The 25,963-nt window shown below is 41.3% G+C and overlaps 1 protein-coding gene across 4 annotated transcripts; it reads left to right on the forward strand.

The window, feature by feature from the left end:
• Positions 1–404: 404 nt before the first annotated feature.
• c20h5orf22 (chromosome 20 C5orf22 homolog) lies at positions 405–16,157 on the forward strand. Of its 4 annotated transcripts, none has more exons than XR_012095730.1 (9): positions 405–568; positions 2,343–2,488; positions 2,629–2,778; positions 3,301–3,781; positions 4,297–4,362; positions 5,651–5,772; positions 9,412–9,478; positions 10,722–10,810; positions 13,430–13,566. XR_012095730.1 is itself a non-coding variant. In XM_073024274.1 (9 exons), exons 1-9 carry the CDS (start codon positions 497–499, stop codon positions 16,047–16,049), a joined length of 1,356 nt encoding a protein of 451 aa, XP_072880375.1. In that variant the 5' UTR covers positions 405–496; the 3' UTR covers positions 16,050–16,157. The 4 variants fall into 4 exon arrangements, 3 of the variants coding, with proteins under 3 accessions (XP_072880375.1, XP_072880376.1, XP_072880377.1); XM_073024274.1 differs by lacking the exon at positions 10,722–10,810 and adding an exon at positions 15,938–16,157 and having other exon boundaries at positions 13,430–13,569; XM_073024275.1 differs by lacking the exon at positions 10,722–10,810 and adding an exon at positions 15,938–16,157 and having other exon boundaries at positions 416–680; positions 13,430–13,569.
• The last annotated feature ends 9,806 nt before the right edge of the window (positions 16,158–25,963 follow it).

A 25,963-nucleotide genomic window follows, 5' to 3' on the forward strand; every position in this document is an offset into this window, starting at 1 on the left:
GGAAACAATATTTGTTTTCATTTTCCCAGTTTACGGTTTTCCTGTCAAATGTAAATGTAAAAATAGTATCTTGTTTATTTTTTTAAAATTATAAATGGGGACAACAAGTTGGAAATATTATTCTGCTCTGACGCATGGACGGGAAAATATTTTGGTTAGAACCGGGGAAACTTGAAACGATTTAGATGGAAACACTACTTCCCGCCTCCATAAGTATATATTTTCCACAGCAATTTCTCATGATAAAAGAACAGTTTCAGAGAAAATTTATTTCATATAATCTTTACACGAGCTATTTTAAACAGACACGCGCTGACCGCATTTGTATCGGCACGGGCCGCTTATGGGACAGGACCGGTTTCTGTCCAATCAGAGGAAAGGAGAAGGAGTCCGTCGCGATTTCTGCTTCCCCCGGCCATACTGTGTCAAAGAGAGGGAGACGGGAGGAACGGGCCTGGTGCTTTACATCGGCCTCTGCAAGCAAGCGACCAGAGCCATGAGCAGCACCGCCGCTTGCCTGCGCTGTTATAAAGAGCTGCCCGTGTGGGTAGTCGAGGATCATCATGATGTAAGCGCAGCTCGTATCGAACGTTGCCAGGGTATTTAAATTCCATTTGGAATGTTGGAATTCCAATCAGAATGCTGCCTCGGGGGAATGGAACTCCAGCCGGAATGCTCCCGTATGTTTTAGTCACTCCTCTATCACCTCCACAAACTGTTGTGTACCGTGATCACACAGCCGAGGCTCACGCTTAAGCACGTAGTTCGGAAATTACTGCACTGCCTGTGTGGTTCGACTTTCCGACTCTTGCAGGTGGATGTCAAAATAAAACATGCCATCGCCCAGAAAGGCGTTCAGCTTGGTGTTGACTGGCAGCTATCTTTACGGCATTAATTTATTATTTGACACCTTGCTGCTAGTGTCCTTGTCGTTTGCAAAAAAAAATACGAGATGTTGCTCATCAGCTTGCACTTTCGCCGGTAAGTCGAGAGGTGGCAGATGTACTCCAGAAGTCACTCCAATAACTTAACAAAAACAAAAGGCTGATGCTGAGCTGCAGGAGCGTTGCATTGTTCCGTGTTACCTTTCAAACAGGATTTTCCATCTAGCTGCTTGCTGTCTTCCTCTCAACTGAATGTCAAATATCCGGTGGCATTTCTATAACTAAGAGCAGAGCAGATAATCCAGTATTATGGCAAATCCCTAAATTGGCATAATTAAAAAAAACAAGCATCCTACATTACAATAGGTGATGACACTTATAGTAAGTGTTTCACTGGTTACAAAGTGCCACAAAGTCTACATTTTAACTTTACTGAAACAATTGCTTGAGTTCTCCAATAATCAGGGCAGCTGCTTACACACTTCCATAAATAGTAATTCCTACAATATTTGATGGATTAATTGTTTTAGAAGATATAATTGAATTTGCATCCCACAGTTTTCCATGTCATATAGCTTTATAAAGTGAGTTAGTTCCTTAGTAGTGTTGTTAATTTTTAAGGATTATACCAGTGATTTCTGAAATAATAAGAATGATAGAGATAAGGAGAGACCAGGTGAGAGACATTGATGAGTCAATAGCCTCAAAAACTTCATTCTTTATTGTTGCTTTATTTGCTAATTCTATAGAATAGTAACCTTTTTTTAATGAAATGTGAGGGATGTTATCTGAGTATGTTGGGAGTGGGGTAAGGTAGGTGAGAGAAAAGTCTTGTAAATTTTCTGTCAGAATTTGGTTTATCAGCTTAAATTGAGAAAGCTCATAATGTATTATCCAGGTATCATTATCTTTAGTCAGTTTTAAGCCTGAGATTGCCTCTAACAAAGTGAGTTTTGGGAGTTTATAAGAAATATATACTCTGGTCTGATTATGATGTGTAGGTGGAATATGCAGTAAAACTATTTCTCATTTTATATAGGAGTTAATTTCTGGACAATACACAAATATCTGAAGTAGCTTTGAGGGTAAGGCAGCATTTATGAGAGGGAAATAGAGTCAACATTTCAGGTTGAGATCTTTCATTAGTGTCTATTCCCCTTCATGGATGGAATACCTCCAAGTTTTTTGTGTGTTGTTCCAGATTTCCAGTATCAGCAGTCTCTTCTACTTCCAATTTCTGAACAATGATTTGTTACTTTATAAATCCAAGTGCCTAGACATAGTGCACTCTGGGGCTTTCAGTATCAGGCATACTTTTCCATTAAAGTAAAAATTAACTTCATTAATCAAAGCATGCTCCAAAGAGTCAATAGTGTAACAGCAAAAATGTGTAAATTAAATATTTGTAGATCAAAATTACTGTATCAAAAATGACTTCTGTCTTCATTATGTTTACAGGTGGTGCCTTGCATCTATCGAGCAATTGGTTCAAAGCATTTGCCAATTGAAAATATTACCCTGGTTCACTTGGATTCGCACCCAGACCTCCTGATTCCAATCGACATGTTAGCTGACAGTGTGTTTGATAAAGAGATACTTTTTGGGTAATGCAAGCAAATCACTTTGTATTTAAAGATGTAACCAATTTATATTCTTCATAAAATAGAATCTTCTATTTCTAAGTATTTTGTGTTTTGGATGAGTAATTTAATTTCCATTTCTCTCCACACTTCTCTTCATCCAGAGACTTGAGCATTGAGAATTGGATCATGCCTATAGTTTATGCTGGACACTTCTCGCATGTATTTTGGCTTCACCCATTCTGGGCTGAGCAAATCACTGAGGGAAAACACAACTTCTTTGTCGGTAAAGATCCCTCAACGAAAACAATCAGGTATTACAGAAATCATAATAAGAAATCACAGTGTATCAGCAAGCATTATGAGACAGAGAGGTATAGTGATCAGTGCTGAGAATAGTGGGAAAGTTAGATGCATTGTCTTGGCAGATTAAGCAGAATTGGGAATGCAGATAAACAATTATCACAAATTAATTTAACGATTATTACAGTCACCTCTGTTATCAGATCATGGGATTCCCAATATGAATTCCTCTTGCCCTTTTGCGCACGCGTACTCCCCTCACACCCCTTCCTCCTCTCCCCTCATAGCTCTTCCTCACCTCTCGCTTCCCACTCCTTCATCCCCTACTCTCTCCCCTCTGCCCTGTCACCAACCCCACTCAAATTTAAACCCTAAAATATCTGACAGTGTGTAGTTTTTAACTATGTGATTAAGCAAAAACAAAAGTGTGAGATTAAACTCAGTTCCAATTCTACACATAAGGAGACCTTCACAGCACAAGATAGTTTCTTTTTTAAACTGATTGTTCTTACAGTGATTCTTTATCTGGTCAGGGTTACGAGTACGGAGAACTACTTCCTGAGTGATGGGCTGTATGTCTCGGAGGAGCTGCTGGAGAACAAGAAGGCACTGGGTCTGCAGGTCATCAGAGTAGGCTCAACAGAGTCAAACAGCAGAGCCTGGAGGAGGGAAACTGGAGAATCGGTTGCCAAGAAACCAAAGCTGGACCATTCGGCTAGAAAAGCCTTATGTGATTCAGTCTGTCCCACAAGCTCCAGAGTGACTGCTCCACAGGTCAAATACAAACTTAGCAATCATTGTACAGGAACGGGATCAGCCACTGCCATTGAGGGTGCTTTTTTGGAAGCTGGTCAGCCATGTAAAGCAGCACCAACCTGTAAGATTGAACAGCATCACCAGGATGAAACGGTTAAGGATCTGCTTCATGTATTGGAAAAACAGAAAGCCTACATCCTAGATATTGACTTGGATTTTTTTTCGGTTAAAAATCCCTTTAAAGAAATGTATACAAAGGTAAATTTTTTTTCTAGCTTTAATCAGTTTTCCTGTAACGTTTCTGTGGCCATCTTTCAAGTACAGAGGGAGTGTTGTGCTGTTGGACTGGCCACTCTCAGGCAAGAAATGAAACTGATGGGTCAGGGCCCATCTCAGATTTAAAAGATTTCCATGACACTAATTGGAGAGCAGGGTGTTCTCCCTGATGCTTCAGCTGATCCTATATGTTAATTGTCATCACTTGATCTGCACATTATCATTATGTGCGTAGTGTATATACAGGAGCCTGCTGAGTGAAAATTGGCCAAGTTTTCTAAATTATGGTGACTACACATCAAAGCTTTCATTGGCAATAAAGCACTTGCGATATTCTCAGGTGTTGAAAAAAATCTTCAGAAATGTAACTGTCAATGTTAATGTGATCCAAGTAAAGGTAATGTTTTACCTCAAGAACTTCTAACGGCTTTTTTTTTGGCTGAAATCCTTGCCAGTATATAAATACAGAATCATTTTTATTTTTTTCCCCTTAACAGGATGAATATGAAATTCTCAAGCAATTGTATAGTTTTACCACACCTGATTGGGAAGGGACAGATGAGGTACGTGATAATCAAGGCATGATACTATTAGTTTTTATTTATTCTCAGGATATGAGGTTTGCTAGTTAGAGCATTGATTTCCCTGTTGCCCTGAAGTTTGTGACCTGTTTGGCCATTTCAGAGGGCAGTTAAGAGTTAATCAAGTTGTGGCTCTGAAGTCCCACAATAGCGAGACCAGGTATGATGACAGATTTCTTTACCTCAATGATCCAGTTATATCAAGGTTATTGTTATTGATACTAGCTTTTTAATTACTTCAGTTCACTTTCCCAGCAGCTGTGATTAGATTTGAGCTTCAAATCAATATTCCAATATTCCATTCATTTGGTAGTCTTCTGTATTTTGTAACAAAAGGCAACAGGAAATTTATGTCTCTGAACCAGATTAAGAAATTGAATTAAATGTTTTCTTAACTGCTTCAGATTCTAATTAGCTTCTTAAATCTACTTTCTTAAATGTCAGTTGTTGGCAAAAAAATATTGTCTTAAACCGTACTATCAGGCCAACCATTGCCTTGTGTATTTAGTCTGTATGTTAATACAAACCATGAAGTTATCACAGAAGCTGTTTTATCTAAATCCTAATCTAAACTTATTCTATATTCAGAGTTATTTTCTAATGGAATGTGTAAATGTGTTGATAGTTTAACTATAGAATTGAAATACATATGCTGTCTTGTCTTGCTCTATTTTTAATGGTGGGATCGCAAATAAATTATAAAATTTTATTTTTCTCTGTATCTTGGAGGTAATAGAAGAGATGTTTTGCTGTGTTTGGACAGAAGTTAAGATCTTGTAACTTGTAACTGAGTTTAATTGATATCCAAGTACTCTTGGCACAAAGTGAGGTGAGAAGGATTGGTCATGGCGTCAAAGCAGCGTTTAACCAGCTCTAGTTTAATTCAGAAAATGTCCAGCTGCACCTCATCAAGTTACCCTTAGATTATGGGACTTATGGAGAATGTTGATGTATTATTGTGGGAGAGTGAGAGAAACTAGGACTAGAGGGCACAGCCTCAGAAAAGAAGGACATTGCTTTAGAATAGAGATGAGGAATATCTTTAGCCAGAGGGTAGCGAATCTGTGAAATTTATTGTCACAGACATCTGTGGATGCCAAGCCATTGGATATGGCCTCCTATTGGCCTAATTCCATCCCTATGTGTTATGCTCCTTTCTTGCAAAGTACCAGATTGCCAGATTTATTCTTTTCACATTGAGAATGAGGTGACTGGAGGTTCAAGTACTGTAGTTTAAAATAATACCGATCTGCACACTTATTGTGCCCAGGAGGCCATAATTGATTGTGTGGAAGCCCGGACAAGGCAACTGGAAGATATGGAAGCAGCATTTGCAGATTTGTGCGATGACGACAGTGAAGAGAACGTAAAGAAGTGGTCAGCAATCCCTGGGTAAATGAAATAACTTTTATCTATGGCACAGCCTGTGGTTGTTTCTCTGTTAGCTTTAGCTAAATTGCTTTTTATTCTATTGCTCGCTCTTAATTCTCCTCCATGAATCTTTCCCCTTCTGTTTCCTGTTGTCAGCTGCTTGTCCCCTGTCATGCCCCTCCTTCAAATATGTCCCACCTTCTTCTGTGATGAGTGCAGAAACCAGATTACTGATTCAGTCGTCCCTTCTCTTGTGCAACTCTAGTTCAAGCTTTCAGAGCATTCTTGCCTCTAATTTAGGTGGTTATGTGGTCAAATTTCATTCCATTGCTCGAATGCAAAGAAAAAGGCTAACACTTGGGTACAATACAAGTGTGCTCTGCTCTGTCTAAGGTACTATCATTCAGATGACACACTAACCTGAGGTGCTGTCTGCTTGCAGCTGGTGGTAAACTGATCGTTGCAAAAGACCCATAAACCCATGAGATCAGTTCTATATTTTCTCCATTAATTACTACATTTCAGAAATACTGTGTTGGCAATAAAGGACTTAAGGACATCCAGAAAGAGGCTTTAAAGATGCGACACAGATTCCTTTTAGAGTTAGAATTGCTTTATTACAGTCACATGTACCAAGGTACAGTGAAGAGTTTTGTGTACTGTGGAGAAAAACCAGATCAATTCATTACACAGTGCACTGAGGTAGTACAAGGTAAATCATTGATGGAATGCAGAATAAAGTGAAACAGCTACAGAGGAAGTACAGTTCAAGTAGACAATAAGGTGAAAGGTCATAACAAGGTAGATTGTGAGGTCACGAGTCCATCTTATTGTATTAGGGAACTATTCAATAGTCTTATAACAGCAAGGTAGAAGCTGTCCTTGGTTTTACACTTTTGTGTCTTCTGCTGAACGGAGGAAGAGAAAATATACGGTGTGGGTGGGATTTTTGATTATGTTGGCTGTTTTAATGAGGCACTGAGAATTTGGTGCAATTGATCTGTACAGGATTTGTCCCAGATGTATGTGTTCTTGTTCCACCTGCATCACCACAGATTTTTCAGCATTTCTTTCCTGTTATTTTCAATTTCTTGTTTTGATTTTGTGCTGAAATCTAAAATTCCCTACAAATGGAAACATTCTCTACGTCTACCCTGCCAAACCCACTCACCATTTTATTACCTCTATCCAATCACCTCTCAATTATTGATAAGAATCTGAAATATAGGATTTCCCAATGGCCAATCATTTTAATTGCTTTGCTTATTCCCATTCTGCCATGTTGGTCCATGGCCTCCTCTTCTACCACAATGAGGCCACACTCAGGTTGGAGGAGCAACGTTTCAAATTCCGTCTAGGTAGCCTTCAACCTGATGACGTGAACATTAATTTCTCTAACTTCGGGTAATTTGTTTTCCTGCTCCTCCTATCCTTCTTCTTCAACTCTCCACCCTGGCCTCTTACCTCTTCTCACCTGCCTATCACCTCCACAGGTGCCCCTCCTTCACTTTTTCCAATGGTCCACTCTCCTGTCCTACCAGATTCCTTCGTCTCCAGCCTTTGGCCTTTTCCGCCTATCTCGTCCCACCTTCTTACTTCGTGCCCCTTCCCCCACCCACTTGGCTTCACCTAACACCTAGCTTTTCCCTCCTTACCCTCCCCCCCTTCTTATTCTGGCCTCTTCTTCCCTTCTTCTCCAGTCCCGATGAAGGGACTCAACCCAAAACGTCCACTGCTTATTCATTTCCATAGACCTGCCTGACCTGCTGAGTTCCTCCAGTATTTTATGTGCGTTGCTCTGAAATATAGCAACTGTCTTCTTGTGTTGAAGTTTGGTTATCCTTTTGCAATGTCCCAAACCCTTCACAAGCAATAAAGCAAAAAAGTATTTTGTTAAACAGGTAACAGAACAGCTTGGAATTTTTCCTTAAATTTAGTTAATTCTAATTTTGTTCAAGATGGTTCAATTTAAAAGAGTGCCAGAACACAAAATATATGTCACTGATGTACTCAATTTTAAGGGTGAAAAGATTGGTTAAGGACATAAGAATGGGAGCAGGAGAAGGGGAGAGGGGGAAGTGATTTTTTTCCCTCTTACTATTCCTAATCTCTACCTGGATGTATTCAACATTCTGCTGCTTAGATCTTGTATCATCTCTCACTATCACCCTGATCTTATCCTTAATTATGCATGCTAGCCCACCTCCTGTACCTTCCTCAAGATTCAAGTTTTTCTGTCATGTGAACATTGAAACATACAGTGAAATGAGTCATTTGCATTAACAACTAACACACCTGAGGGTGTGCTCAGGGCAACCTGCAAGTATCGTTACATATTCAAGGACCGACTTAGCATGCCCACAGTGCTTGGCAGAACAACACAAAACACAACAAGATCAAAACAAATCCCTTCCCTCCCCCCACCCACACACACATACACAGTCCTTTAAGGCCTCTTGCTTCTAGTGGACTCGGACCTGCAGACTTTGAGCTTTGACCTCTCCAGCAAACTCGCAGAGAGCTGCACACTTGGCCTCGACTTGCGGACTTCTGAACCAACCCGGCCTTTGATCCTCAGCACCGACCCCAGGACACACTTATCACTAAACAGTAGGCCTCAACTCTGGACTCACCAATGCAGGGATGGCGAACACTAGCCCTCAAATTCCAGCTGCACCAATTCGCAAACACAGGGAGTCACTTGTTCCTCCTACCCACAAGGAACTTAGACTCTAGAACCCACCTGAGGTGGCCTTTGTCCACTCTCTGCCAGCTCAAATCCAACATCTGACCATGGATACCCTACATTTGTATGAGCTGTATTTGAATGTGGAGAGGAGACTTGGACTCCCCCTGACCTCTAGTTCCCCCTCATCCCTGTCCTGACCCCTAACGCTCCTCTTTGTCCTGAGAACTATCCTTGTGAACCTAAAAATCAATTTTAAAAAACATCTAAATCTGAGCTGCAACTCAATTGAGGTCGCAGCTTGATGCCATCTTACAGTTATTCCTTTTTTATTCTTCAGAAATATCTGAAGCTACTTGGTGTTTAATTCTCAACCATCACCACCCTGCTGCTACATTTTGGTAATGACTTCTAAATCATACCACTTTATAGTGATTTGTGCCATAATTTCAGACCATGTCAGATAAAGTGCCCATACAATCATTGTCCTTTTAGAATCTAGTCATCTTGCTGTCTTTTACAAGATTTTTGGTCATCGATAAAGGAATTTTAGTTTAAACATAGAAGCACAGTGCACAAAAAAATAGGAAATAATGTTAAACATGAAATACTGGTTGACCCCAACTGTTGACTTTAGAAATGATGTGAATGCTCTTGAAAAAAACATTGATTAAAGAAAATTAAATGTTGCTGAATTTGAGCTAAATTCTTCATGAATTTAGTATTAGATGAACTTAGATGAATTTAAGTATTAGATGAAACTATAATCCTACTTTAGGGGAGGAAAATACTTCAAAACTCAGTTAATGAAGGTCAGACAATAGGACTTGAGGAAAATATTGTGTAGTTCACTCTTCTATTTCTATATCTTGTACTTGCTTCTCAGAACATTGCATTATTTTGATTTGTTTTCCAAAAAGTCAGCGTAACATGTTACAGTCATTGTCTCACTGGAGTTTGGACTTTGTTTGTAGAATGGAAAAGTTTGGAGAGCTTGTGCTCAGCCTGAAGGAGAGAATGGGAACACCTGACTATGAAATGGTAAGTTCAGCCACATTGATCTTCAAACCCACCTCACTAGCTAGGGAACTTAGCTTTGGTTAATTAAAGTAACCGAGAATAAAATGGTAGGAACACTGAATCTCATTTAGGGAACAAAAATACCACCTAGTTCAGTCACATCTTCGGGGGAAGAAATCAGTCTTTGCCCCATATATTTCCCACATGCCTTCAGACCATATTAGGGTGTGATTGTCTCTTCTGTTGTTCTCTAAATGGCTTAGCAAGCCATGCAGTTAAAGAGGCAATTGGGCACAAGCATTGAAAGCTGGCTGCCTTCATCTTCCTGATAATTGTTCTATCATCCTTGTTGTAAGACTACTGAAACCAGAAGATATTTAAATTTAACTATTCTCTTCATAATAAAGGTCTTGTGTGGGATCACAATCCATTTTGACTGAACTGAAAGTGAAGAAATATTTTGCATAATTTTTCATTCTATTGAATTAATCTCTGTCGACACACACAATACAGAAGGAACCCATTCAGCCTGTGGTGTCTATCCTGAATATTGGTTATTAATCAGGAACCCTGATCTCTCCCCATAGTCCTGTAAATAGCTTCCATTCCTATATTGTCTTGGGAAAGAATCAGCTTTGTTCAGATTCAGCCTCTCGGCTAGTGCATTCCAATCACAGCTTGTGTTTTAAGCTGAAGTGAACCCTCGTGTCATCTCTGAGCCTTTTGCTAATTCCTTTAGTTGTGCCCCGGCTGTTGACGCTCCAAACTGAAAGGCAGACATATGAGTGAAAACTTAAGCACAGGTTTTTTTTTGAGCAGCTTCTTAAAATCTATATCTTTTTTCAAGCTTTTACCCTTATCTATTTTAATGTTCTTTATGGATTAGGAGCAGATTATTATTTGGTCCTGCGAAGCACCTGCTAACATGAAGGTCTGTCAGAAGTGCTGTATAAATGTAGTTTTTCTTTTTTGGTAATTTTTGTTTTGAAGTTCACCATCAAACAAATTTCCATAAGATGTAGTTCAGATACTGTACATATATATCATATATTCATATTTGCCACAAAGCTCCACCTGAGGTATACACTTTTAGAGAAGAGAGGAAAGAAAAAATAAGCAAAAGGAGAAAACTATGTGCAAGTAGGGAGTGAATTTTTATAACATATTCATTGATCTGTGAGAATAAAATCAGGCCTATGAGATGTTGTGTAGTTAAACCACTTTTCCCACTATGAATCAAGATGTTCCAACATATGATTCACAGATGCTGTTATCTTCTCCATTTTGTGAATGTCCATTGTAATTTCCATCCATGCGTTTAAAGTTGGGCTCTCCTGTGATAACCATTTCCTGGTAAGATTCTTTTTACCAGCCACCAGCAATATATTCATTAAATATTTATCTCTTTTCAATCATTCTTGAGGTATATACTCAAAATATACGGTCTTACTTTCTAAGGGTATTTCACATTTTAAAATGTCTTGTAGTGCATTATGTATCTCACTCCAATAGTCTTTGATAACAGGGCAATCCCAGAAAATATGATAATGGTTTGCATTTTGATAATGCCAAGCTGTGTATGCCAGCAGAGATGCCATCACTGGAAAAGCCCTCCCCACCACTGGGCACATCTACATGAGCACTGCCATAGCATCTGTCATCGAGAACCCCCACCAGCCAGGCCATGCTGTCTTCTCTCTGCTGCCAATCGGGAGGAGGTACAGAAACCTTGGGTCCCACGCCACCAGGTTCAGGAACAGTTATTATCCTTCAACCATCTGGCTCCTGAACCAGTACGATTAACTGATCACTAAACACAACCTATGGACTCACTTTCATGTTCTCTACAACTTATATTATTTGATTACTTCCTGTCTCAATCGTGTATAGAATGGACAACAGACTTATCATCCTTGACCAGTTCAAGGCCAAGAACAAGGCCAGTACCACCACGGTCATGGAGTTTCAGTATACGATGACAACACCATTGCTGCACACTCTGAAGAAGATCTCCAATGTATCCCAGATGCCTTTGTCAAGACACATAGAGCCCTGGGGCTTGTTTCAAATATAAAAAAGACACAGGTCCTGTATCAGCCACCTCCCAGCCAACCATTTTTCTGCACCTCCATAAAAGTTGACGATATCACCATTGAAAATGTGGACTCTTTTCCCTACCTTGGCAGCATTCTCTCCTCAAAAGCGGATATCGACTCAGAGGTTAACCACTGCCTGAGTAGTGCTGGTGGAGCCTATGCAAGATTAAGGAAAAGAGTCTTTGAAGACCACATCCTACAGGTCTAAACAGAACTTTTGGTCCATAGAGTAGTTGTCCTTCCTACATTACAATATGAAGCTGAATCTTGGACCAACAACAGTGGACACCTGAAAGCCCAGGAACACCACCACCACCAAAGAACATTAGGAAAGATTTTGAAGATCATCTGGAAGGGCCGACGCACTATCGCCAGCATAGTGAAGGAGGCCAACATGAAGAGAACTTCCACCACGATACAGCAACACCAGCTCGGATGGACAGGTCAGATCATTCGGATGCCTAATTCGAGTCTCCCCAGACAGATCCTTTACTCCCAGTTGAACAAAGGTCAGTGAACCTCTAGCGGGCAAAGGAAACGCTTCATTAAAATCAGCCTGAAGAAATTCAATATTACGTCTGAGAACTGGGAAGACATTGCACTCAGTGCAGCTGGAGGAAATCTGTTCAAGAGGGAGCAATACTATGAGAGCGACCTGTGCTGTACCGCAGAGAACAAGTGGCAGCTGTGAAAGGGGAGAACAAACAACTAACACCCCCGAACACTAACCATGGCCATCATTTACTCGTGTCCACACTGCACCAGAATATGTGGATCCCAGACCGGCCTCTACAGCACCTGAGGACCCACCAGTAGCCAACTCCTTGGGGGAACATCTCATCAGCTCAATCGATCACACTACTCCTATGTTTCTTTTTGTATTTGCACTGTTAATCTTCTTTGGCACACAAGTTGCTTGAGTATTGCACGGCCATATGGGATCCCCATCGAGCTAACAATAAGAAGTCCATCGAAAAAAATCCAACGCCGTGCTGCTGGCTTTATGCTAAATGATTACAGCAGGAAATCCAGTGTCACCAACATGCTCTCTAACCTTCAATGGGAACCACTTGAAAACCGACGTACTAAACTATGGTCAATCTCCATTCTCAAAGAAGTTCACAACATCACTCCATCAAACATGCAAATTCATCACAGGGTCAGTTCAACTCGACAGCAAACTGGACCTGACATACTGGAAACCCCTTCATTCAACAAGATTTGCTACCAGTACTCCCTCTACCCAAGATCAACAAGAGAGTGGAGTCTTCTGCCACCAGGCCTGCACAGTATTTCTGACATTAATATTTTGAAAGATAGACTCAATCAAATCAATTTCGGGGATCTAGTCAAAAAAATTCACTTTACAATTTAACTTTCATGCTGTTCATACCGACTGCGCGTTGTAACAGCCGTCCGGCAGTGCTTGCACAGTACCAAGCAGAAGCAATCTTTGTGTGCAATTTTTCATTAATTCTATCATATTTCTTTGTTCTACTGTTAATGCCTGCGCAAAAATTAATCTCGGTAGTATATAACAACATATATGTACTTTGGTAATAAATTTACATTGAACTTTGAGCTACTGAATTTGATCCTGTCCTTGCTAGGTCTCTCAGTAAAAGCCTATCATCCCTCGCCCCACCCCCCCCACCGTTAATTATAAGACCAGTTTCAGAGTTTTCTCTGCCAGATTTTAAAATGAGCCTTTTCCCTCTTCCTGTAATACAGTAACTACCTCATTTATTCACAAGGTGGGAGCAGTTATGTTTATGGTTCAGCTGTAAATTAAAGTTTGCACCTGTTGCATCTAGTTTATTCCTTCTGCCTGATTGTTTCAGCTTGTGTTGACATGTTGACTGCTTCTTGGTTTCAGGTTCACCAGGCAGGTCTGACCTGTGATTACTCAGAGCTCCCGCATCATATTAGCACGGAGGAAGAGATAGATAATCTCATGTCATCTGTGAAACAGCTGCTTGAAACATTACCAAAGCCAACTCTGATAACAATAGCACGGTATGAAAGTTACTTCAATGCAGCGCAGGGTTTGAAACATAGAGATTTAAGCCATGATTTTGGCTCTTTCTCAGTCTGTGAGCACAATGTCTTAAAGCAGGTGGTGCTGGATTGGTGGGAAATAATAAAACTGTCCTGTACTGGAGCATGCATTTACTACACCAGATAATCAGTGGTATTGCTTAATGCTCTGTGTCCTCTTCACAGAGATGAGCTTCAGTCCAATGCTGACTGAAGTATATTGCACTGTTTGTGAGGTTCCATGTAGAGCTGCCAAAATTTCCATATGACATTACCGACAATTTAAGGATTCCTGTGCAAATGCGGAATTTCTAAACTAAACCAGAGACTTCCTGGCTACTCTTTGCTTCTAAACTTGGCAGTCAAGCACTGAGCGGGAACGCACTGAAACTCCCCAGAGTTACACTGAAGAATTTGGTCGCAATCCTACATCAAGTCAGACTGGGTGCAAGGTGGTGATTTCAGGACCATGGAGAAAAAAAGCAAGAATAAGATGGTTATTTTAATGATGTGTTTAATTTAACTTTTAATCAAGTGTTTTAATGTTTTTATTTGATCTTGCATACTTTATATTATTTGATTTTTAAAGTACTTTAGATACTTTTGGAAGTTTTTGGGCAAGGGGGTGGGTGAGGGAAATTGACAGCTTTGACAGATGGCAAAGAGGGCAGCAAGACTTTGAGTTTTATCAAAAATTTCCAGAGGCAGTATTTATGGAAAAGTGAGAAAATGAAAGGTGAGATTCAGTGACAAGAAGAATATTAATTTCTGCCAGCTGCAATAGGATCCCAGTAACAGTTTCATCTTCCCTTTCCCACCCTCATTCTGTTTTCTATAGGAACTGCTCCCTCCCTGGGTCATTCATACTCTGGCACTTTCCCCGGCAAAAGGAGGTGCAGCATTTCTCCTTCCACCACATAGGAACCTAAATGGTTCTTTCTGGTGAGGCAGAGGTTCACATTTGCCTCCACAAATCTCGTCTTCTGCACTTGACGCGATCTCTTACACATTAGTGAAAGCCAAGTATACTCAGGGAAATCATTCAGCAGTACACCTTTCCTTTGCAATTACCATCCTGAGCCCCTGGTTACAAGGACCTCCTATTTCAGCTCCCATTTCTATTCACACTCCAACCTGTAAGGTTCCTGAACCATAGTCGATAATTTCACTCACCTCAGCTCTGAAATGATTCCATAGCCAATGAACTCACTGTCAAGGACTCTACAACACATGTTCTCAATAACATTTGCTTGTTTTTTTTAAAATTTGCACAGTTTGTCTTTTGCTCATTGGTTGTTTGACAATCTCTCATTCTGATCCATCTAAGTTTTCCTCTCCCCCACCTGGTTCCATCTGCCATTTCATTGCCAGCTCTCCTCTCTCGTCCTCAGTTGTTTCCCCCTGCCCATTGTCTGTCCCTTATCCTGTTCTATCTATCAGATTTCAGCATCTGTATCCTCTTGTGTCTCAACTTATCACCTTGCAACCTCTAACTCCATCTCCACCCTCCCCCACCATGCTTCCTATGCCCCTTCTTCTTTTTCCGTCTCCTGCCTGTCTCTACCTATCAATTCTCACGCCCAACCCTCTCCCTCCTCTGCCTCTCATCTCCCATCTCCAACTCCAGCACTAGTCTCCGTCCCTGGCTCCATCACCCTATCGCTCTCACTTTATCCGGTTCCACCATTCACTGCCAATCCCTGACTCACCCTACTCACCTCGTAATACTGGCTCAGTCCCCTCGGCACTCTTATCAGATGTGTGAATCTCAGTGCAAAATGTTGCTTATCCCATTGACTCCACAGATGCTGCTCAACGTGCAAAGGTCCTCTAGCAGTTTGTTACTCCAGAATACAGCATCTACAGTGTCTTTTGTCTCCAAGACAATAATCTTTATGTAAAATCTGTTTTTTTTTCCCCACTCCACAGTTGCTGCTGACCTCTTGACAATTTCCTGCAGCCCCTTTTTATAGTTACTTTGCCATTGATTTTATTGAAACATCAGCTGCCCACTTGCCTCCACAGCTGCTGCTCGACTTGCTGTCCCTTCAGTATTTTGTGTTTGCTGCAGATTCCAGCTTCTACGATCTCTTGTGCCTCCATTAATCCAAATGTCTTAGGTGATATTTGCCCTTAATGTAAAATGTAGATAATTTACAGAGACAAGGGACTGCAGATACTGGAAACCTGAAGCAGTACACAGAGGCAGTGGAGGAAAACAGTGGATCTGGCAGCATCTGTAAGGGGTGGGGGTTAAGATAATTTATAGTTAAGTAATTAACTCTTTCAGCCTTTCTGTAATTCATTAGATGCTCATTCAATAACCCAGGCACTGTTACTGTTTCAGGTCCAGCTTGGATGATTACTGCCCTTCTGAGCAGGTGGACTCCATACAAGAGAGAATGTTAAAAGTGCTGCAGACCAGCTATGGCTCTTTAGATGTTCACTTGGAGTACTGACTGTGTCCAATTTCCCTGTGCTCTTGCCAGAATGACCAGAACCAGATTTCTGCTAAACTGATGGAGCAAAATAATATTTAAAGAATAAATCCTAATTTTTAACAACCACTACTCGTGTAATGCTTTTCTAACTCTTCCTTCAACTATGCAATTCATAGTGAATTCTAAGGGACAGATGATTTTATGTGTTGTGCAACACTTAGTGGCAGGCTGTGGATGACAAAAGGTATTTGTTTATTTTCTCAAGATAGTTTTAATTTTACTTATATTTGGAAAGATCAAATCAGAGGCTTAAGATTTTTTGTCACACACAGATCAAAACATAGAGTGAAATGTGTTATTTGCATGAACGGCCAACACAATCTGAGGATGTGTTGGGGGCAGCCTGCAAATATCAATGTGCTTCCAGCACTGACATGGCATACCCACAGTTTACTAACCGTACGTCTTTGGAACGTGTCAGAGGAAGCTGGAGCACCCAGAGGAACCCATACGTTCATGAGGAGACGTACAAACTCATTCCAGACAGCATCTTCCTCTTGTCTGAGCCAGTACACCCTAGGGTCGACACATTCCATGAATCTGAACAAATGAAAGAATCTAATTGCACTCAGTGACCACTTTATTAGGTACAGGAGTGAAACCCAGTGTGGTCTTCTGCTGCTGTAGCCCATCCACTTCAAGGTTTGACGTGTTGTGCATTTCGAGATGCTCTTCTGCACACCACTGTTGTAATGCGTGGTTATTTGAATTACTGACATCAAACCGGTCCATTCTCCTCTGACAAGGTATACCTGACAACAGAACTGCCACTCGCAGGATGTTTTCCCACCATTCCCTGTAAACTCTAGAGACTGTTCTGCGTGAAAATCCCAGGAGATCGGCTGTTTCTGAGATAATTGATCTACCTCATCTGGCACCAACAAAAGTCACTTACATTTCTTTCCCCATTTTAATGCTCAGTCTGAAGAATAACAATCTCTTGACCATGTCTTCATGCAATGAGTGGTTGCAACATGATTAGCATATTAATGAGACGGTGTACAGTAAACTGTGGCCACTAAATGTATGTTTAATTTTTTGTGCCATAGAATTTCACTCAGCTGTTGACATTATTGAGTGTGTATTTAAGTGTTCTTGGTTCAAGCCCTGCCCTGGTACCTTGAGAATAAAAATCCAGGTTGATATTGCGGTGCAATATTGCAATATAGTGTTACACTGGGTGATTGTTTCAATGAAATGAAGGATTTGTGGGAAGCATACATCAGGCCAAGTGATATGGGGCTCTGTGGAAAACAGTGCTACTGACAGAGAAATTGATTTAGTGGACTGGAGACTATCAGTATTCATGCTCCAGGTGCTTTTTCTTATTTCATATCTCCTTACAATGCTGCCATTTGACTCCTCAAGTCTGTATTGGCTCACACAGCAGTTCTATTTCCCACTGATTTTCCTATGATGTATTCTCACCACCTTCCCACTAAATCCCATAGGTACTTCTACACACTAAGAGGAATCTCAAATGCCCTACCAACCAGCATAGCTTCGGGGTGTGAGAGGAAACCCATGCCACTGGAGGTCGGGACTGAACTCAGATCGCAGTGAGGCAGCAGTGCGACATTCTTTGTCTTCTGTCAGTCTGGCTCAAGGGTGGCGTCTATCCAATCCAATTTTCTGTGAGTCTGATAGGCCAGCTGAGGCTAATATGGGAGCTGCAGGCTCCACTGCAAATTCATCAGAGATGGCTAACAAGAAAAATGGAGGGGATAGACCAATCTTATAGTAGGTTAAAATTCCAGCATGACATTGTGGGCTGAAGGGCCTGTACGGTGTTGTAGAGTACTATGCTCTAAGACAAGGAGATGGATAATCTGGGAGGCAGGGTGCTCCTTCCACTGTTTACTCTGGGATTCTTGATAACATCTGATTGTTGCTGCTCTACGTTTACCAGTCATGTAAGGGTATCACAAGGACTCACTGAGGGTGTGGCATACTCTACAAGAAGGAAACCTGGAGTGTGTTTCTGAATCTTTTCCCTCATCTCCATGTTAATCTCTTCCCATCCCAGTGTCTGTTTTGGGAGTATGATATTAGGCACGTGAATGATGGGGTTTACACAAAAGAGTTGACTGAGTGTAACTAGGGCCTTAGTGCTGAAGATGTTAGTCTGTGGAAGGATATGTGATGATGGTTTTCTTATCGTTCCAATGAATTTGGAAGATTTTGCAGAGACAAATTTGGTGTTTCTGTCCACTTTCTTAGGGTCTCCACAAACAGTAGTCCAAATCTCAGAAGCACACTACTATTTGCAATGCTACTACATAAACACTGCCCCTTGGAATTTTCTCCAGTTATGGTCCTACCTACCTCTTGACAAAAGGGCCACTATTGCGTAGTAGACCATGAATTTTGCAGGTCTGAAGTCCTGGTATTCAAATGTCTTTTTCATCAGCGAGCCACAGTCTGTGCTGACACAAAGATGGCAAGTTTGACTTTCATTTTGGATGTACGTCTTTGCTCACTTAAGATATGTGAATGAAACCACATTTATAGATTCTCACAGTGAACCTTTATTGGCAGAATGCAATGTAGTGGACCTTTCTCTTATGAACATTTGGTAGAAAGCCGTTTCCCTCATTTGCTTCAGTGAGTGAGTTGACGTTGACTTGGAGTCTGGCATCTGAATAAATGCAGCACCCGTCTCTGAGATTGCACTGTCCTTGGTGCTGAAACATTGGCGTTGTGGGTTGACGAGTTTGCATTGTAAATCAGCAGCTGTCAAATTGATAGACAATTGGAGGGGAGGATAAGAAACTATTAAAATGTGTTGGGAAATGATGCAGCCTCACTGAACAGCAATGTTCACTGAGACTGGATGTTTTTCTAGACCAGAAAGTGAAGTTCACAGTTTGCACGTTGTCAGTCCAAATTGAAGAGAGTTCTCCACTGATCTGCTGAAAGAGTCAGAGACTTTACTGAATTCCTGAAAAGCCAAGTGCAGTAATTGGTCTTGTTTCCTGCATTTCTTTTGGAGTTGTCTTGTGAAAATGATAACCACTATATTGAAAAAAATCTGTATGAGGAAATTTTCTATGTTGACTGGGAGGAGGTGGTTAAGGATGATAATGATAATGGATGTATTCCACACATCAATGTTACTGCAGCTGTAAGTTTCTACCACTAGATGGAGATTCATAAACACCGAAGCTGCAAATCCCTTCAATCAAATCTGAGCAGTTTCAAAGCTCTATCCCATGGTGGGTATTCTTGCTAGAATTTAGTTTGGACCTAAACCTAAAAAGTTATTATTTATCTTCAGGCACTACAGTAAAAATATTGCACCAATTGATGGTCCACAGAGTGTGTAATTGAAGAAAAACCAGCCAGGAAAACCTGTCAAAACATGACAATATGGTGATTGTTGTGATTAATGTCCAGAGGCCTAGATTGTTAACGTCTAAACATTTAATATATCTCTAATGGTGACCAATGTAAGTATTAGAAAGTACTAAAGACCCCCCAGATTCGCTCATGTCCTTCAGTTAAATGTTTAGCCAGGTCGTGGTATAGTTGACAGTCAAACATTGGTATTAAACTGACCTGAATGATTGCTCATGCTGCTACACTGGGGGAAGGCTGATTAGTACTTTTCCACGTATTTCATTGGATGGAAGTCAGTATATTTTTATTTGTCCATTTTAATCTATTTATTTGTTTATTTAGTTGTTATTTAGAGATACAGCCAAGAATAGGCTACGCTGTCCTAAATTAATCTGGCAAACATAATTCCCATTCAAAAGAGAAATCTTGAGCTGTAGGTTATCATTTCAAAGTGGAGATTCTGCTCTTGGTGGGTTAGTTTTGTCAAGGAATTGAATATATCTGGTTAAGATAGATATTTGGTCTATAGGAGAGTCAAGGTTATAGGGGTCAGGTGTGAAAATAGACCCAAGATCAAATTTGTATCAAACATGAGTGTTAGAGCTGCCTAAGCGGTGTGGGTGGATGGTTGGGTGAGTGGGTGGTGAGAGGGTGCAGTATTCTGCCCCCTATTTCTTAAGTTCTAATGGCCCAGGACTTTGTGGTCAATGCTATTGATGGTCCACCAATCTTTAAAATAATTGAATGTGATTCAGGAATATCTGTCCAGTGGGAATGTCTAAAAGTCATTGCAGTAGCTTATAAATGTTTGATCACAAACTCAGATTTTGTGGAGTAACATTGGGAGTTCCCACTGTTCCTGCTGAAGTTTTCCTGCATAATTGTCCACAAAGGACAATTTGTGGATGTTGTGTACTTGGATATTCAGAAGGCCTTTAATAAGGTGCCTCAGATGAAACTGCTTAACAACATCATAAGGTGGGCATTGGGAACAGACCCAAGTGCAAGACACAGACACTGAAGTACTAGGGAGAGGACTAGGTGAATCAAGAAAGCAAGGGAAGCGGGGAAGAAATGACACTGGACAAGACACAGGCCGTGGACAAGACTAGGAGAAAGGGCATGGGCTAGGACTAGAGTAGGAAAATGCGACCTGGACAAGGAACTAGGAACCGGGACAAGGACGCCGAGCCAGAGACTGGACAGGGACACAGAACCTGGGTCTTGACTCGGGCTCGGACTCTGGATCCAGGCGAAGACTGGACGTGGCAAGGCAACAGGACTGGACATGGGGGCAGGACATGGGACTCTAGGTCTGGACGAGGACATGAAGCTCAGACTTGGTCTTGATCGAGGGAGAGCAGGAACGCAGAACCTAGGTCAAGGGAGAGCTAAGCAGAAGCGGAGAGAGGCGTAGCTGGACACGGACACTAGCCCTGGATGAGACCAGGACTCAGGGCCTAGGCTACAACTTGGACTGGAACCTCCTTGGAGCCTTGGATGCAGACTAGAACCTCCACAGAGCCTTGGACACAGACTGGAACACTGAGCCTTGGACTGGAGCACAAGTGCACAGAACACAGAGCCAGGACACCCCCTTGAGAACAGGACGTAGGGCCTGGGCTTTACACAGAGTCAAGACCCCTGCTTGGGGAAAGGACATAGGGTCAGGACTCATACATGGACACTAAACACAGGGACACAAAGAGACAGTTCCAAGCTCAACAATAGTTCCTTCTGTTGGCATGGCAAGGCTCCGGTCTCACTCCGGCAGCGAACTTGACAGCGACACAGGCAAGGACACAGGCGTGGGTAGCCAGCAGGGCTACAGGCCAGGCTTCATAGAAACATAGAAAATAGGTGCAGGAGTAGGCCATTTGGCCCTTCGAGCCTGCACCGCCATTCAGTATGATCATGGCTGATCATCCAACTCAGGACCCTGTACCTGCTTTCTCTCTATACCCCCTGATCCCTTTAGCCACAAGGGCCATATCTAACTTCTTCTTAAATATAGTCAATGAACCGGCCTCAACTGTTTCCTGTGGCAGAGAATTCCACAGATTCACCACTCTCTGTGTGAATAAGTTTTTCCTCATCTCGGTCCTAAAAGGCTTCCCCTTTATCCTTAAACTGTGACCCCTCGTTCTGGACTTCCCCAACATTGGAAACAATCTTCCTGCATCTAGCCTGTACAATCCCTTTAGAATTTTATACATTTCAATAAGATTCCCCCCTCAATCTTCTAAATTCCAGTGAGTAGATTCAGAGGGAAGGAAGGGAACATTCCAGCCTCAGGGTAACAGCAAGGACAGCCTGACTTACCCAACGGAGGCAAGGACAGGAGGGGACAGATCCCACCACAGGGTAATGTCAAGAACAGCCTGAATTACCCCACAGAGGCAAAGACAGGATACCAACAAGACAAACCTGCAACCACACTCGAACCCAGGGCCACTTATATTCTAGCCCCAATATGAGAATCAGGTGCCTGTGATTAAGCCCAACTGAAACAACGGACAGCCAGAAGACCTGGAGTCTGGAGTCCACGGACCAGACTGTGAACCGGAATGCGGATTTCACGGACTGGACCATGACAAACAAGATAAGAGCCCGTGGTATTACAGGAAAGATACTAGCATGGATAGAGGATTGGCTGATTAGCAGGAGGCACAGAGTGGGAATAAGTTCAAAGAGTTGAAATGATAACCTTTTCTGGTTGGCTGCCAGTGACTAGTGGTGTTCCGCAGGGATCTGTGTTGGAACCATTTCTTTTTACATTATAAGTTTGTGGAAAAATGAGGATAGACGGGGGTGGGGGGCAGGTAGTGTTGAAGAAGCAGGGAGACTGTAGAAGAACTTGGACAGATTGGGAGAAAGGGCAAAGAACTACCAGATAGAATACGGAGTCAGGAATAAATGAGTCAGTGGTGAAGAAAACATGCGGTTTTAGCTTTCATTTCGAGAGGACTAGAATATAAAAGCGAGGGTGTAATGATGAAGCTTTATAAAGCACTGGTGAGGCCTCACTTGGAACATTGTGAGCAGTTTTGGACCCCTTTATCTAAGAAAGGATGTGCTGACATTGGAGGGGGTTCAGAGGAAGTTCACGAGAATGATTCCAGGAAAGAATAGGTTACCATATGAGGAGAATTTTATGGCAAGGACCTGTACTCACTGGAATTTAGAAGAATGAGGGATGATCTCATTGAAACCTATTGAATATTGAAAGGTCTAAACAGAGCGGATGTGAAGAGGGTGCTTCCTATAGTGGGGGGGTCTAGGACCAGAGGTCACAGCTTCAGAATATAGGTACAACCATTTAGAATGGAGATGAGGAGTAATTTCTTTAGCCATATGGTGGTGAATCTGTGGAATTCATTGCCACAGGTGGCTATGGATCATTGGGTGTACTTAAGGCAGAGGTTGAAAGGTTCTTGATTAGTCAGAGCATGAAAGGTTACAGGGAGAAGGCAGGAGAATGAGGTTGAGAAGGAAAGTGGATTAGCCATGATGAAATGGCAGAGCAAACTCGATAGGCCAGATGACCTAATTCTGCTCCTATGTCTTATGGTCTTATCTTAAGAAATTGTATACAAATGTGGAAGTTCTGGAGCTACAGTCCATGGTTCTGGTAGATTTCCTGATGATGTTTTATTGTCTGAAGACTGTATTTTATTATTTAACAATAAGGGGCTATTGCTTAAGGATCAATGGCCCTTTTAAACTGTGACATATTATTGCTTTCACAGTAAAGTTTGGAATAGTTATTCATTACTCTCTTCAATTTATGCCTCTTCTTCACTTTGTTTTGTTGATCCCATAACCTGTTATCATCTCTGAGAATATAAATGTCCACCAGCTCTGCACCTATATCATTCTTCACATCCTGAGGGAACTTCACTTTATCCAGACTTTATGTGTACAGGTTCACATATTATCAACTGGGGAAGTTCTGATTTCTGCAATGAAAGTGCTCAGATAAAGTCCTGTGCAGAAGTCTTTAGACACATATACATATATAGCCAGGCTGCCTAAGGCTTTTGCTCAGTACTGTAGTTTTCAACATGAAGAGAAGAGTGAGTTTGTAAATCTGGGGGGAGCAAAGGATATTGGAAATAGCGAGGGTGGAGTACCATGTGAGGGGTGTGGGACAGGTCGCATAGGAGAAGCGCCAGGAGCAGGGTTGGCATGGGGGCAGACAGACCCAGCCCTGAGACACCAGGCAAGATCATTTTATTCCAAACAATTGGTTTATTGATCATTACAGAATGTATCTCTGGTACTTCCCACTCCCTCCCCCTCCCTTCTTTTCCCAACCATAATTCCCACCTCCCTGTCCCTTTTCTTACTCTCAGTCCACAATAGAGACCCATATGAGAATCAGGTTTATCGTCATGAAACTAGTTTTTTTTTTGTGGCAGCAGTACAGTGCAATACTTAAAATTACTACAGTACTGTGCAAAAGTTTTAGGCGCCCTAGCTTTGCTCCCACCAAATTTACAAATTTGCTCTTCACTCCAAGTTGACAAATACAATACCGTGCCAAAGTCCTTTGCAGAGGACTGTATATTAATGTACAGTACAGTGGCGTAGTGAGCCATTTGACCTTGCCAGTATTAATGATGTTCTCATGCCTCTTTAATCATCTACGTCTGTTTCTATTCCCTCTGCTCGCAAGTGTTAACCTGCCTTCCCCTTATATACATATATACTATTCACCACAGTCGTTTCTTATGATAGCAAGTTCCTGTTACTCTGAAAAAAACCAAATATTCAAAAACAATTTTATTCCAAGCGTTGGACTAAGTCAGTAAGATAATAAATAATGATTTGCCGCTGACCCAAATGTATACTTCAAATAGAAAAACTGTATGAACCAGAGCTCATTGTGAGAAAGCAGAACCCTGCCATGTTACTCTGATTCCATGGTAACTGAAATTTCGCCAAGCTACCTGACTAATAACTTGTATTGATAAGTTATTTTGAGAAAGGACTATAGTGGAACACAGGAAGGCAGTAGATGTGAATTTAATGGATTACCTGGCTCCAGGCCTGAATGCACTGCATGGTCAAACATACGGAATCATTAAACAGCTTAGTGCATTTCAGCAGAAATTTTGCATTGCTTAATCCTCAGGTCTTAAAGTCCACTGCTTTCTTCATGAAATAATCCAGAAAGAAACCATTCAACACTCCAATGCTCGGGGAAGTCCCATCTGAATTATCCACTTTCCTGGTCTTGTGCCATATCCCTGCAAGTAGAGTGGATTCTGGTTAACTAGGGTGCATCGTGCTCAATATAGTGGCTGCCACAGCCACTGAAATTTCATGGATATGACTAAACGGAAAAAGAAGATAAAGGACTGTTTAACACGGTAACAACATTAATTACAGTACAAATTAGAACACTATCAAAATCTCTACAGTACTATAAATCTGTGTATTAGTTCAGAATAGTCATCGGCAGAGGTAGCTGAGCGAAGGGTGCTGAGTAGGCTACGGTCAATTATGGATAACTCTGAACATCCTCTACATAGCACCATCCAGAGACAGAGAAGCAGTTTCAGCGACAGGTTACTATCGATACAATGCTCCTCAGACAGGATGAAGAGGTCAATACTCCCCAATGCCATTAGGCTTTACAATTCTACCGCCAGGACTTAAGAACTTTTTAAAAGCTATTATTAATGCTTTTTGAGATAGTGATTTAGATGCATATCATATTTTTTACTGAGTTAAGTATTGTATGTAATTAGTTTTGCTACAACAAGTGTATGGGACATTGGAAAAAAAGTTGAATTTCCCCATGGGGATGAATAAAGTATCTATCTATCTATCTATCTATCTATTCATCTGCTATGTTCTTTTGTAAGTGAATAAAATCAGTAGAGACATCCAGTACCGATAATGGACTAGCTTTAGACAACTATTTTAAATGATTGCATCCTCCAAATCTTAATTTTCATTGTAACATTCAAGCTGGTTGTTGATACCTTCATAATTCCTAACCTGTTGAAGTAGTGAAATCATTTAATTTCATTCCCGGTCGTTTCTGGGGTATCCAAGCCTGAATGCTTGAAACCATAGTGAGTGAAACAGTTCTGAATTGTTTTACTCCTTATTTCTTACCCAATGACCAGTAACAAAAATCACTATTTTTTTAAACTCAAACACATGCAACTGACACTATTAAAAAACTGATCATTCTATGCACAGAGTAGTGTCTAATGCCACGCAAGTGCATAACCAGATGACGACCAGACTATGTAACAGTTTCTTCCCCAAAGCCATCAGATTCCTCAATACCCTGAGTCTGGACTGACACCAACTTACTGCCCTCTACTGTGCCTATTGTCTTGTTTGTTATTTACTGTAATGCCTGCACTGTTTTGTGCACTTTATGCAGTCTTGGGTAGGTCTGTAGTCTAGTGCAGTTTTTTATCTGTTTTGTTTTACGTAGTTCAGTGTAGTTTTTGTATTGTTTCATGTAGCACCATGGTCCTGAAAAATGTTGTCTCATTTTTACTGTGTAC

Source organism: Hemitrygon akajei, chromosome 20, assembly GCF_048418815.1.
Source record: "Hemitrygon akajei chromosome 20, sHemAka1.3, whole genome shotgun sequence".
In the NCBI taxonomy this organism is placed as follows: Eukaryota; Metazoa; Chordata; class Chondrichthyes; order Myliobatiformes; family Dasyatidae; genus Hemitrygon; species Hemitrygon akajei.